General features: G+C 40.4%; 1 protein-coding gene across 14 annotated transcripts in view; it reads right to left on the bottom strand.

Annotated features, from left to right (window-relative positions):
* TMEM131L (transmembrane 131 like) overlaps nt 1-13641 on the bottom strand; it is an 85635-nt gene that overhangs the window by 29217 nt on the left and 42777 nt on the right. For 11 of the 14 annotated variants that reach the window (XR_011150656.1, XR_011150657.1, XM_069013533.1 and 8 more), the window contains 6 exons: nt 12327-12437; nt 6214-6291; nt 4203-4356; nt 2114-2172; nt 1653-1761; nt 612-717 (listed from right to left, as the gene is read on the bottom strand). Coding sequence is in view for 12 of the 14 variants with exons in the window: in XM_069013533.1 (XP_068869634.1) it covers nt 612-717; nt 1653-1761; nt 2114-2172; nt 4203-4356; nt 6214-6291; nt 12327-12437 (617 nt within the window). In the remaining 2 variants the exon portion in view is untranslated. The other 3 variants (XM_069013538.1, XM_069013540.1, XM_069013539.1) reach the window with 3 other exon arrangements.

Genomic DNA, 13641 nt, shown 5'->3' with positions numbered 1-13641 from the left:
ATTGTCCTTGAGTACATAACAAGTGGTCCATGCAAGAGAAGATACCATAGCATTCTTGCATAATGAGGCTCTTCTAAGCCTTTATGGAGAAGAACAAAAATATTTATTTGGGAATAATTACATATGAGAGTAAAAATTCACAAGAACCATGTAAAAGAGGCAGGCAAAATTTCTACCCTCTTGTTATGCTATAGTACAACATTGCCTACTGCTTTGCAATACAGTGGGCTGGGTGAAATTGGCAAAAGATGACTGAAGAAAGAAAAGACTTCACACTTTTTTCTAAAACTATCCAGCTTCTGCATTGCATTAACAAGGATGCTGGAAATTTTACCATAGACTAATCAACATGTATACAATATGAGCTGCCAAGGCATATCTTTTTACTGGCTCCTGAAATTGTTCTTGGGATAAAATATAGAACTATTGCTTGAAACACGACAGGTCCATTTTGGCAAATGACACAGCAACAACAGGAAGAAGCCTTTTCACTGACCTTGGAATCAGACTGACAAAGGAAGTTACCTTCATCTCTTAGAAGTAAGGTACAGTATTTTCATTACAATATCAGTGAACGTTAACAGACAAACAAAAATCCACTGTCAACCTACCCTTCCATCACAGGACAGAAAAGACAGGCTTTGAGTGTTGTAGTGCCTTTCAAAAGATTGTTCTCGTTGCTGTCAGAATAAAGACTTTCACTGTCACAGGATGCAGCTGGGAAAGAGCAGACACATGGAATACATCATCCAGAAGCATATCTAAAATTATTTCATGTGAAGATTTGCAAGAAAGGAGAACCTTTGCTGGTGCAATCCTCACACAGGTGAGTAAAGCACCTAATTGTTTGAGTCCTGATTTTCAGAGATTTCAAAACTTGCCTTAAATATTCATGAATGCTAAACACCTTCAAAAAATACACCCACAATAAGGCTGTGAAGAGCTACCTGACCAATTTTAACCACGTCACTGGCACAGCATTCTTACTAATGAGAGCACACTGCCTCCTTTTAATAATCAAAAACCTGCTCTGAAAAAAAGAATCCCTTAACATAATAGTCCCTTCTTTCTTCTTATTCACCCATGTTTTCCCTAGGAAAAACATGGCTCAATGTCATTATGAAAGCAGCCTGTTTCATAAATGTTTAAAGTCTGTACAGTGCAGTCTAGCGGTCAGAATAGGAAACAGGCTGGAGTCAGGAATGCTTAAATGCCAATCTCTGCTCTTCCACAAACACGTCTGCTCTCAGGCAAACCTCTTCAATGGTCCTGCCAAGAAATGTCATAGAAAATGACCACCCAAGCACAATAGCCTTTTAGAAAACATATTTGAAACAGAAAAAAAACATAAAAGGATGTTGAAAAAGCATGTTCAATAATTATGCTTATTGTAAAATCAGCTAACATTGTAGCAAATGTCTTTTCCCCTTTTTTCAAGCACGTATAGCTTAGAGCCTTCAACCAGCATAAGAGGAACCACATACACATAAAAATGGTGGAAAAAACTAGCAAAAAATGTCATCCTCTTTCTCAGTGAGGTCCAGACAAGTTGATTTTGAGATCTTTCAGGGTCTCTGGTGAAAAAAACTACCCCTTTTTCAGCAATCAAATCCTGTTTAATGATATGATCTCTAAATATATGTAACCTGTACCTTTACAAGAAATAGAAGCAACTTTTGTGAAGTTAGTAGACGATGAGGATAGCTGTACTGGCTCAAATTCCACAGGTGATGTGTCTTTTTGTGACAACTGACGTATTTCCTGCATGAAGACAAGACAAATGATTTTTGTGGCAGTACTACCACTATTAGTGTTGCAGCTCCTGTATTAGTCTATCTTCTTGTCAAATTTGCAAGCCACCATCTGCTGTTTTCTCATATCTTCTAAATCAACACATGAATTTTTATTCAAGTTAACAGCTCTTATGTTTAAAAAAGAAAATTCATCACTGCTACAACATGTCATCTCAAGGATCTATTAGACATTTGGGCACACTTCAAAAATTTAGAAGTGTGACATTAGCCACCAGCAAAATCAATCTGCTATTAGAGAAAGCTAATTCCCCAATCAAATCCAATACCCTAAATTATGACTTCCCAAAGCCCACAGTTACCTGTATATGCACAAGGCTGTTTCCAGAATGCATGATATACACATCTACTGATGAATGACCTGTCCAAAAGAATGAACACCAAGGTAAGTTCACCAAGGACAGAAACACTCTTGTTTTGTCAGACATGAGAAGCAATCCCAGTTTAAATTTTAACATCTTTGTGTGACAGATACCCTTGTTAAAAGGAAGAACTCTTCACATCTTGAGCTGGCAAACATTTGAGAGATCAACAAGATTTTTGGCCACAAAGATGCAGGCAAGCTTTAACAGGGAAACTTCATTATCCCCTAAATCCTAGAAAGAGCACAATTCCCCCCTTTCCTAGGGGCAGGGAGACAGGAGTTAACAGCTGAAGGGAAGAAGAACAGCTGGTGATGGAAGTAACTTTCTACAGGCCAGTCTATCAGTAGCAGGAGAGAGTCCAGTAAAAACTGTTCTGTATCACACACAGCTGAACAAGATCCTGCCTCGCCTGCTTTAAAATGCAAGCATTCTCAGGAGATAATGTGAAGCCAGATTCAGTGCTTTGGGCTCAAATCAGGAAGGGTCCTATCACCCAGCAGGTCAAAAACTATTGCCTAAAGCAACAGGAGACAGGGGTAACACAGCTCTCACCTGCTGATAAGGCGGTGCAGCTGTGTTGGGGAACCACCCTTGGTCACTGGCAAAGCTATGTTCCCATCCACAGGACAGCAGGAAGATGTCCAGGACCAAAAGAAGAGCAGCAGGACAGAATAACTTGTGTTTTTGTCCTTGCTCATGCTTGATTAAATCAGTGTATGCAGATTGACATGAAAGGACGTTCTCCCACCTGACCAGCCATGATTTCTAATGATGTATGTGCTTTGCTCAGCTGCTTGAAAGCAAGACTGCAAGTGCCAGCTTCCAAAAGCAGGTTAAAGGTGTTGCTTTATGAGCTCCACATACCCCACAGCTGCTTAAAGCACATACTCCTCTTCAGCCTTTCCAACTGGTGAGTTCCCCTGTGCAGGCCCTGCCTACCTGCTGTCCCACACTAGGTGCTAACATCCCAACAACAGCTAATCCAAAAGGCTTACAGGACCAGCCTCTAGCACAGAGAAGACTTATAGCTGCACTATATTTAACAGAAAACAGCCCTAAAAGCATATTTCTAGTACTTTAACCATCAAAAGTGTTAACAGTGAGCGCCCTTGACAGAACAGATGGGAACAATTTTCTACCAGCATCAGAATAAATGTAAATCCACAACTCAACATAACAAAGCCCTGGCATCTCACTGGCAGGGAAACTAGGTTTGCAGCGGGTATTTCGGTTTCAGCTCTGTGAAATATCACAGAACAGGCACAAGGGAAGCAGTACATATTGTGGATATTTTCTTGTGTATATTGTATCTATTGTTTTGTGACTAGATTTTGAAATGCATTTCTCAAAAGACAAAAAGATCACACTCTTTCAATAAGTATGTTAAAAATATTATTTTAATCTGGACTCTTAAGCAGTTTCTTCTTCTCCAATCAGAAGGGAAAACTGGCAAAAATGTCTAAAAAAAGCTGTTCTAATAGACTGCAAGACTCTATAAATAATTTTAAATCCCCTGGATTTAGAGGATTTGCAGCATAAAGAAACTGCAAGGAGTTGATTGTTTTGCCTGTGGAATTCTAGCTTACAAGAACAAATGATGTGCACATCTGTATTACCTCATTACCCTACTTTCCATAACAGCCACTCTCGCCAGTACTGTATAAACCATTCTGCCTTCACAGTCCCATAATGGTTGATTTAATTAATGGGAAACCAGACATGCAGTTGTAGAATTCAAAGGACCATGTCATCTTCCCTACTATTTTAAGCAGATGCATAAGCATGGGGGACTAAAGAATGAAAAAGATGTAGTTTACAACTTTACAATTGTTACCTTTATGAAGAGAACTCTGCTTATGATAACTCTGCCCTACACAATTTCCTGCAAGCTGTGTTTAACTGAACTTGGTTTCCCCTACTTGTGAAGTTAAGCTGTGACTGAATTCAATTCAATTTAGGATACCAAATTGCAAATTATGTATAAAACCAAGCTGTATTACACTTAACAGGCAGATTTAAGACTTACCTGAGGTCTTTGTTCTTTCCGTTGCTACATAAACTACAAAAAAATTCTCCAGTAAGTATTGTCTGTGCTCCACAAAATCTTGCTGGGCATTTTCCACTCTTACTGTTAAGCTCATTTCTAGCAGCATTGGGTCATCGGACATAAAACAGCAACTCTGGAGTGAGACAAAGGGATATGGTGTGTGTGTGATGGGGGACAGAACAGAAGAAATTCACTACACTAAGGTACTCTGAGAAATTAATCAAAGGTATTATCTAACAGACAAGGTTTCCAGCACCAAAGTGCTGGCAAAACAGAAGTAATTAGGACCTTTGCTAAAATCTCAGCAGAAACCAAACACAGTGCAGGTACAGAGAGCACAGCAAAAACAAAGACAAAAACAACTAAAAAAGACACTGAACCTTGAGAGAATGCAAATTTATAAACTGTCTTAGTCAGTCTCACCTCAGGGACTGCAAAACAGTTTCCTTTGTTAAATCCTCTGCCTTCAATAAAATGTGCCATAAACAGACTGATGCATGTGTCTTAATGGTAGGAAGACAGTTCATGTTCACTGGTCTGTTTATAGTTAATTTTTCCAAATCCTGTGTTTTTGTCTCCATTTCTCACTGAAGTAATTTTAAAAAAACAAACATACATGTACAATTCTTAATAGAAAACACTGTTGTCTGGCTAGAATACTTCAGAAAAATACAAATAGGATCTTATTTCCATCTGTAAGCAGTGGCTACTTTTAACACAGCTAAGTCATAGCAACTACAAAGACACAGACACCATTTGGCAAAAAAAATTAAAGCCAGCAAAGCAGAACAGAACTAGACAATCAACAGTGAATAACATACATTGATCCTGCATCAAACCACAAGGTTGCTAAACTCAGGCTCCGATGCCCTACCAAGGAGACTAATTTGCTCAGGATGGAGGAGGAGACAACACGTGAAGCACGTGAAGTGCTCTCAGAAGTGCAGCAAAACACTTCCAGCTAATCTCAAGTGCTGCAAGGAAGTACAGCAGGAGTGGGAAGTGCCTGAGGATGGGATGCCAGCTCACAGCTCACACAGCATCAGAGACCCTCAGCACTTGAAATGGCTGCCAGGAGCAGGAGAGGAGGCTGCCATGGCGACTGGAGCACAAGCACAGTGCACCCTTGGGAAGCTCAGACCAAAGGGCAGACAGCTGCACTCCACGCAGCCTCCAACACTCAGGTGCACCTCAATGCACTGTGCACTGCAAGAACCAAACGTGGAAGCAAAGCAGCACAGGAATGCTGCCCTGTGCAACACACAGGAATACAGCTCAGGAGCCTGGGCCTCATCACTCCTGGGGAAAGCGGTGCCGCCGGCCACAGCGCGGGTCTGTGTCTGACCCAACACCACCCCCACAGAGTGAGCAGTGAGCAGCACCCACCCACTGTGTAAGGATGCTTGAGGAGAGATGGGAAGAGGACTCGGATGGTGCTGCCCAGGCCGAGGAGATAAGGAGATAACCTACTGTCCTGAAGGCTCAGTGCTTTTGCAGGGGGAGTCCCTGCTAACACACTCGCCCCTCCACAGCTCTGTCCAGCACCACAGCCACCCTCACATCCCCAGGAACACAGCCCAGGCAGCCCAGGCTTCAGCCTCTCCAGCTCACTGATCACTTCTCACTGTGAACCAGACACTCATGAAAAGTTTCTGGAGAAAAAAAATTACAGAAATGTAATGTAAGTAGTACAACACCTACCTATCAGAATGCTTAGCCTGTTGGACTGGTTTTGGTTTAGTTTTTTGGGAGGTTTATGGGATGGTGGGTATCTTTTTTCAACTCCTTTGCTCCTAAAGATTTTAGTGTGATGTGTGTGACATTTAATTTACATCAGACGATACAGTTTTATAAAAACACAATTCCCATTTAAACTGAGACACTGAAAACTGCATTGTTGCTAAAACTTCTAGAGCTCTGGAAAGTGTCCCTCTAAGCTTGGTTTAAAATAAGAAGACTTACACAGATATAAAATAATAATAAAACATACCTTAACTAGCTGATATGTGTCATTAGGTAAACTGCACTCAAGGTGAACCTGTAATAGACTGGCATTCGTAGTTTCTGTCTGTAAGAAAGAAAAGTGACGAAAACATCAAACACACTGCTTCAAATGTTATGTAAATCTAATTCACATACCATAATTTATAAAGATAATAGGACTGCTTCCTCATATACAGAACACAGCAATGTAAGGAATATTTTTTAATGAATACAATTACTCTGTACAGTAGTCCAGCAATTAAACTCTGAATCTCAGGACTCCATCAATATCTACCTACTTATCAACATCAAAAACTTATTATTACACATGATTATTAAATATTTATACAGCATCAGCATGAGAACTCTTACAAATTTTCTTATGCCAAAAATCTGTATTCAACAGAGCCCTTGTGTGCAATATAAAAGCTTATTTCCTTGTTTTCTGTGTATTTTCTTTGCTGACTGGATACTGAAATACAGTATCTAGGCCAAGAACATAATGCTTCTTGGACATGGTCTGATACACAGGCTTCATGCCAAAATGGACAGACAGAAAATACTTGTTTTGCCTTTTTATTGACTAGAATGGGAAAAGAAAAGAAAAGAAAAGATGACATGGACTGTGCCAGCTTGTAAAGCACTAATAAATCTAATGGGGCAACAGCACCAACAAAGCCAAGTACAGTTCATGAAAGCTATCTGGAAATCTGCACTGCCAAATTACTTGCAGAAACTGCACAGCCAGTAGATCTTGATCCTAAATTAAATTAAAAAAAAAAAAAAGCCAGAATCAGAATGGCAGACCTGTCACTCTATCAGTGCCTTACTTACAGCCAAATTTCATGCTAATTTTGAGGCTGATGTGGAACCCCTGCCCTCTGTTTCTCTTGCGATACTGATATATCCGAGTAGGGTATCTGCAGGTTCAGGTTTTTGAAGGTGTTGATGAAACTGACTTTAAACAATTTCAATAATTTGATGCTGAAAAGCAAAATTGTGAAGAAACTTTTGAAGGTATTTAGCACCCTATTTCATACCTCTCTAAGGCAGGAGAAAGGGGACACGCAGGGGCACGTGAAAAGACAGATTTAGCACACGTGGCATTTCACAGGGTTCAGTTTTATAAAAGCACTGCCAAAAGGAAGCAAAGATCTGCATTCCCAATTCAACAGGATTTTATACCAAAATGACTGAAGCTTCACACAAGAGGGCGATGTAGTCCCTGCAAAGGTGGCTGGTGGCAACCCAAACGCTGTCCCCAGCACAGCTTTCTGGGGGACTCAAACCCCTGCAAACTCCTTTCTTTTTTTACAGATGTTTTTGTCCTTATCAAATTGTGAGAGCGGAAAAAAACCCCATTTGATTTCAAAACATGCATCATTTCCTAACCTCTCACAGCCATGGCTGCTAGTGGAGTTTTAACAAGGCAGTAAGATTTACAACTTTGGGGGTCATTTTCTGATCAGATAAAACCTGATGCTTAGACTTCCCTTCTCAGCACTTCTTGGAAGAACACTACTGCTTTCATGGTCCTAAATAAGGATTTGTTAGCCCTTATTTAATGCCACTGTAGTTTAAAGTCATTTAAGAACCCACACCTCTGTTAAAAATATCAGCTACATCTTATTTTTTCCAGCCTTTGTTTTTCTTGACCTGGCATAGATCTAGCATGGGAACTGCTGTCACCTTAAAATTGAAACTTCTAATGTACGGGGAGGGGGGGGAATGCTACTGGACTGGGGGTGTATTTGATGTTGATCTGTTTTCTAGGGGAAATTTTTATTTCCTTGTGAAGCTATCTTCAGAAAAGGAAACGGGTTTGCATTTCTCTAAGGCAGACAATAATGCATAACTGTCACGCCAAATATCTTACAGCACTGGCAGGATGGCTCTGAGTTAACCCTAAAGAGGAGATAATGCATCTGAGAAGAAAACACTGTCAGAAGTAGAGTTTCCAATCAGACAAATCCAGGACTATCTCTCCCAGCAGCGCAAGCACTCCATTTATACTGTAAATATCACTGCTAATGAATGAGGGCAGAGAGCTGAGTTATGCAGCAAATATTTGTACCACAGGCAAATTGAAAAGGAGAGGCACAGCAGGGAAAACTTAGCAAGAACTCTGCAAAACATTACAACTATTGCCACTTAATTACCTGGTGCCTCTATTTTGTATTAGGTATACATACTTGAATATACACACACACTCAGCACCCACAAATCCTCTATGAACTGAACAAAGACAATTGATAGAAGCAACACAAATTCTTGGCAGTTTTGGTAAGTTCTCAAGTTTAAATTTTAAAGAAATAGAGGCCTCTTTCAATAAAACCCTAAAAACCTGAACTACCCATCTCCAAGGAGTCCCACTCCTGACAAAGGGCTACGATTCTCGCTGGGGGACAGTAGAGTTGGCAATTATTCAGAAAACAATTCAACCATCAATGAGGTCTCAATAATACACGGCTCTCTGAAAGATTTTCAGATATATTCTCGCATCATTACGAGGACTGTAGAGTTCAAATCACTTCCTGGAGTTTGGCTACAGTATCATTAAAAAAGAACACCACTGAACAATCCTCCTCTTCTTCCTGTAGGCTGATCCCTCTAAGTTCCTGTCCTGGACAGTCCTTGGCCCTCAAGTGGTATTTCCGCTCGGAATGATGTTAATAAGCTGTCCCGGTAATAATGATTCAGCAGAGTTCCATCAGTTTTTTGCAGGCAGTTATCAGGACAGCACACCAAGAAAGCCCTACTGTCGTCCTTTCTTCCCTCTCCACGCCCAAGCACCGCACTTGGACAAAGCAAAACGTGGCTTAAGGAGTGCTACATTCCTGTCAGTACTTGCAGTATTTCCCAAGTCGTCAGTTCATAAACTTTGAACTCCTCTGGGAAGTAAGCAAAGCGCTATCTGTGTCTCCTACAATAAGACCCTCCACCCTGCATGCCACTCCTCCACTGACATTTCCACCATCCTGAACACAGCAAGGCAGCGATGTAGCTGCCCTGTTAGTGCTGTCCAAATACTAAACAATGCCAAAAAACCAGGTAACTATAGCAAAGACTACACCCAGAAGCTGGGTAAACAACGATGACCTATATGGGCTCCACCATCTGTTACGGCTTAGTGGTAACTAGCCACTACTGAACGGCCACGTGGACGTACTACGAACTCACAGTGTGGGACACAGCTCTTCCTTCCTCCCAATGAGTGAGCCATGAGCCCAGGAATCCAGGACCACAGGCCAATCCCAAACCCTTCAAATGCTGAAACTTTGAAAAGGGCACCAGAAAGATGGAGAAATTCAACAGTAAAAAAGGCACGTTTGCCTTTTCTTTCTGTTTTTTTATTAAGCACAAGAGTTTCCGCTTAAAAACATGGGGGAATGAAGGAGAAAAAAGAAAGGCCTTTGTGCTTTGCCCATTAGAAGATAAAAACAATGCACAAAATCCATGGATGTTCATTTTCCACAAAAAATTCAAATATAAACCTGTTGCGTATTGTATTTCCAATGGAAACACTACTGTAGAGGTAAATTTCCGTCTATAACCCCCAGGTGTGTGTTACATTTCCAACACAAATAACCCTACAGTGGCACAACTTTACCCATATCCCTACTTACAGTTCTGGCCTTGACCTTCAAAACAAGTTTTTACAAATTGAAGAAGCGATAAAAGGGGTGGTCAACTTGGTGGCAAAAGGGACAGCCCATTACTAAAGATACTGCAGAGCATGGATTGTTCAGCTTGGCAAAGTGAAAGCTGAAAGTTCTGATGTCAGCTACAAATGCTTCTGAGTATAAGTGTCAGAAGCAGGAAGAGTTACATAAATTAAATGTGCATCTTAATATATAAACTGGCCACAAAGCAACTTAAATTAGAAGTCAGGCGTAGGTTTCCAATCATCAAAGTAGCTTGTATTTGGGGTAACAAGGCCTCCAGCAATTCTGGTAAGTCACTTTACCTAGCACATGATGGGACTAATGATGTCAAAGCTTTTCTGGCCTTGTTGACCAAGGATGTCAGTATTAGTGAACAATTTAAACACAACCACCTTTAAAACAGGAGATAACTTAGGCAAAAAACCAGACACACAGCATGCAGCTCTCTGTCTGAGGTTTCCAAGCAGTATCAGTGGACTTCAGAGGTAAGGACACCTTCAGTGTATCAAACTAGACACTATCACCCAAGGTTAGAACTCAATCATCCCGAGGTGAAAAGGGATGTGCAAATGAGGTTTATGCTATCCTGAATTTACCCTGGTATTTTATGTCAGCTAAAAAGAAACAGGGGAAAAGAAATGTGCACAGCTAAGTGAGTATGACTAGTTTGTTTTAAATGCTTTTTCACTACAAGCCTCCATTCTATGTGTAATAGTTACGTTTCCTCCAGTTCGCCCATGTGCATTTACTCACTCAAACCTCACCAACCTCTCTTCCTTCTACCTTTTCTGAACTTAAAATAGAAACTGGACAAAGCAGAATGATACCATTTTTTTAAGGGATCTGCATCAGAATATAAGGAAGGTGAATTAAAGAAGGCACTTCTGGAGAGAACAGCTAGCTGTAGAGAAACATTCTTCTAAAAGGAACCCGAACTCAAACCATAAACTCCTCTCCAGTATTTAGATCTTGTCTATCATCTTCAACAGCTGAGGAGCCCATTCCACTGCTGCAGCATTTCTGCCCAAAATGATAACATGCAGTGAAGAGTGTTTCCTCAATTACAGCACAGCACAGAAAAAATTAACCCAGAGATTGGAGAACTGAGTCAACACTCTCTCCCACCTCATGTCCTACAATAAGGCTAGTGCCAGGTGGTACCATGCTGCACTGCTAAACACAACCTCAAACTTGTACTCCATGCAAATAAAGCAAAGGATAACGTTTGTCACTCTACAGTAAGGAAAATGTCAGATGTTCCCCGAAGCTTCTCTCTACTCAGGAATTCAGACTGAACTGTGAAAAAGCATGTATACAACTTTCAGATACTACCTGACAACAACCCATCAAGCTAGATGTGAAGATGCACACATAAACAGCATAAAAAAACCCCCTTCTCAGTTCTACCTCTAGCACCCCAAATTACAAAACCTTAAGATTTTTGCTTCCTTTCCAAGACTCTGTCTTTGTATTTCCACAAGCAAACACAACGATGTGACTACAAGGAAGAGACTGGCATGGAAGAAAAGAAAGGGAGAGAAGGAAATAGTGCATTATCCTTGCATAGAAGTAAGATTGACCTAACATATACATAGCAGACTGAAAAATACAATCTGTGCTGGCAATTTTTCTCAGGTAGAACAGAAGGCATCACAAAGGCAATTAAAGCAGCTTACATTTAGATGAAGTATTAAATTTTGTTACATGCTAAGATATTCTAAGTATGCTTTTGGAAAAACAATGTCTGTGTATAATACAATAGAAAATCTGACAGATCAATTTTTCAAATTAGTTATTCACTTGAAAGGCTCTGTATGGACTGGAAGACTATGAAAATACCTGCAAGTGCAACCAAATGGCAGAAATCATTAAAGCTTCTTTCAACTCAAGTATTTATGCCTCATAAATTCAGCTTGCTGTGTTCTCCGGAGCTCCTTGTCAAGATGAGGTAAGCAAAGCTGGTATCTTCAGCACTGATAGGGGCAGGAGGGGATGCTGCAGCCTGATTCCCAGCTCCTACTCTCATCCATGCAGCACACCATGCTTTTTAACTGCAGCAAACTGTTGGTGCAGCCCTGCTGTGAACTCACATGGGGAACTAGCCAGAAGTAAAAAACAGAACAAACCAATACAACTTCCTGTCCTTTTTTTGTTAAGGACAGACCAATTCTCCAGTTCAGCCAGAGCAGGGCCACACAAATAGTTTTGCCAGCACAATTTAAAGGGCACCCCACCACAGGAGCACAAAGAAGAACAAGTGTGAATAGTTTAAATGCCAAAGACTGTCTCATAAAAGCAGCTGATCACAGTAACCCTGTATCTTGCAATATTTCTCCTGCAGTCACTGGTACTTGGATTTTTTGCTAATGTTCCTTGCATCCCAACAACCTGAGGTCAAACATCTTTTGTGGTTAAGCAGATTTAGGTTTCATCCCCCTTGAAATGTATACTGTACCAGTGTGTGTGATGCCTGGATGTTTTGAATGTGTGGAAGCAGTAAGTAGGCATTTGCTAGCTGCACTTTAGGTTCTTCTGGAGAAGACATCAGAGTTCCTGTTCCAAAAACCTGGTATTAAAAAAAAAGGTCATTACATCAACACCTAGAATTTCAGTTGTAACAGCAACTTCCAAAACTATTTTGCTAGTAACAACAATCTTCCCAAGAAACAGATCAGTTTTTCACGTTAGATTCTTTTAAAGGACAATAAACATAAAGTTGCAATGTAGAAAGTAATCATACACATAAATAGCACTTTAGAATCGTCACTCATTCAGGCACTATTACAAAAACAAAACAAAGCACTCACCAGCAGAGCATCAGGTGATCTTAAAAAGAAAGTATCTAAATTCTCCTACTATTCTTCAGGCAATTACAATACACGTATCACCATTTGGGAGTGCAGTAATTTCTGAGAAAACTTTGTTACTAGTCCCATTGAACACTGAATTCAATGGCTTTGCCTTAAAAACTGAGTAAAATATTTTCTCATTATTTTGGTTTTCAAAGACTGCAGTTTTCAGAACACTGTAAGATTTGTAATTTGGATGGTTGTACTGCATTTATGTTTTGCTCCACCAAAATGAGTTTATGACAATAACTGGGGGTTGTGGAGCCAGGAGGTATCAAGGAGGCAGGGGATCATTAGAGTCTAAGAAAAATTACCTGGGGCTTTTCACTTGTATGCTAAGATTTATTATTTTTTAATAGGAAAAATCCACATCTTTTTAATTATAATAAAATGCATTCTATGTTCACTGAAGATCTTTGACTACAGATAGAAAATACCAGAACAAAGGGAATATGCCATTCACTTTTAATGCAGGTATTTATGAAGTACATTTTACTATAATGGTACCTCATCTCCATTTGGGTGATTCTTCTGTACACACTCTTGCATAAATGCATTAGAAGCATCAAATGTTTCAAGGCTTTGGGGCTCTCAAGAGCACTGTAACTGTGCAACAAACACTGAAGTCATGCCTCCTTTTGAAACTCTTAAACCTAATGTGAGCTGAAAACATGGGCAGCTACTGCCTCTGTCTCAGGTGGCTGGTGAAAATGTACATGAAAACCAGTCTGCTACTGACTTTTGCAGCAGTCCAACAGGAAACAAACCAATTTTGAGGCGAAACTGACAACTGCTTCCCTGCAACTTGTTGATAAAAGGCTGAGCTGACTGGGCAATAAATGAAGGGGTCAGGAGTGAGCGCAGGGAGGGGAGAGATGTCAAAAAGAAAAGGTCAACCACTCTATAATGCACTTTTTCCTC

The sequence above is a fragment of the Aphelocoma coerulescens genome, chromosome 4, assembly GCF_041296385.1.
Source record: "Aphelocoma coerulescens isolate FSJ_1873_10779 chromosome 4, UR_Acoe_1.0, whole genome shotgun sequence".
In the NCBI taxonomy this organism is placed as follows: domain Eukaryota; kingdom Metazoa; phylum Chordata; class Aves; order Passeriformes; family Corvidae; genus Aphelocoma; species Aphelocoma coerulescens.
The sequence above is the reverse complement of the archived record's forward strand: the minus strand, read 5'-3'. Positions and strand labels throughout refer to the sequence as shown.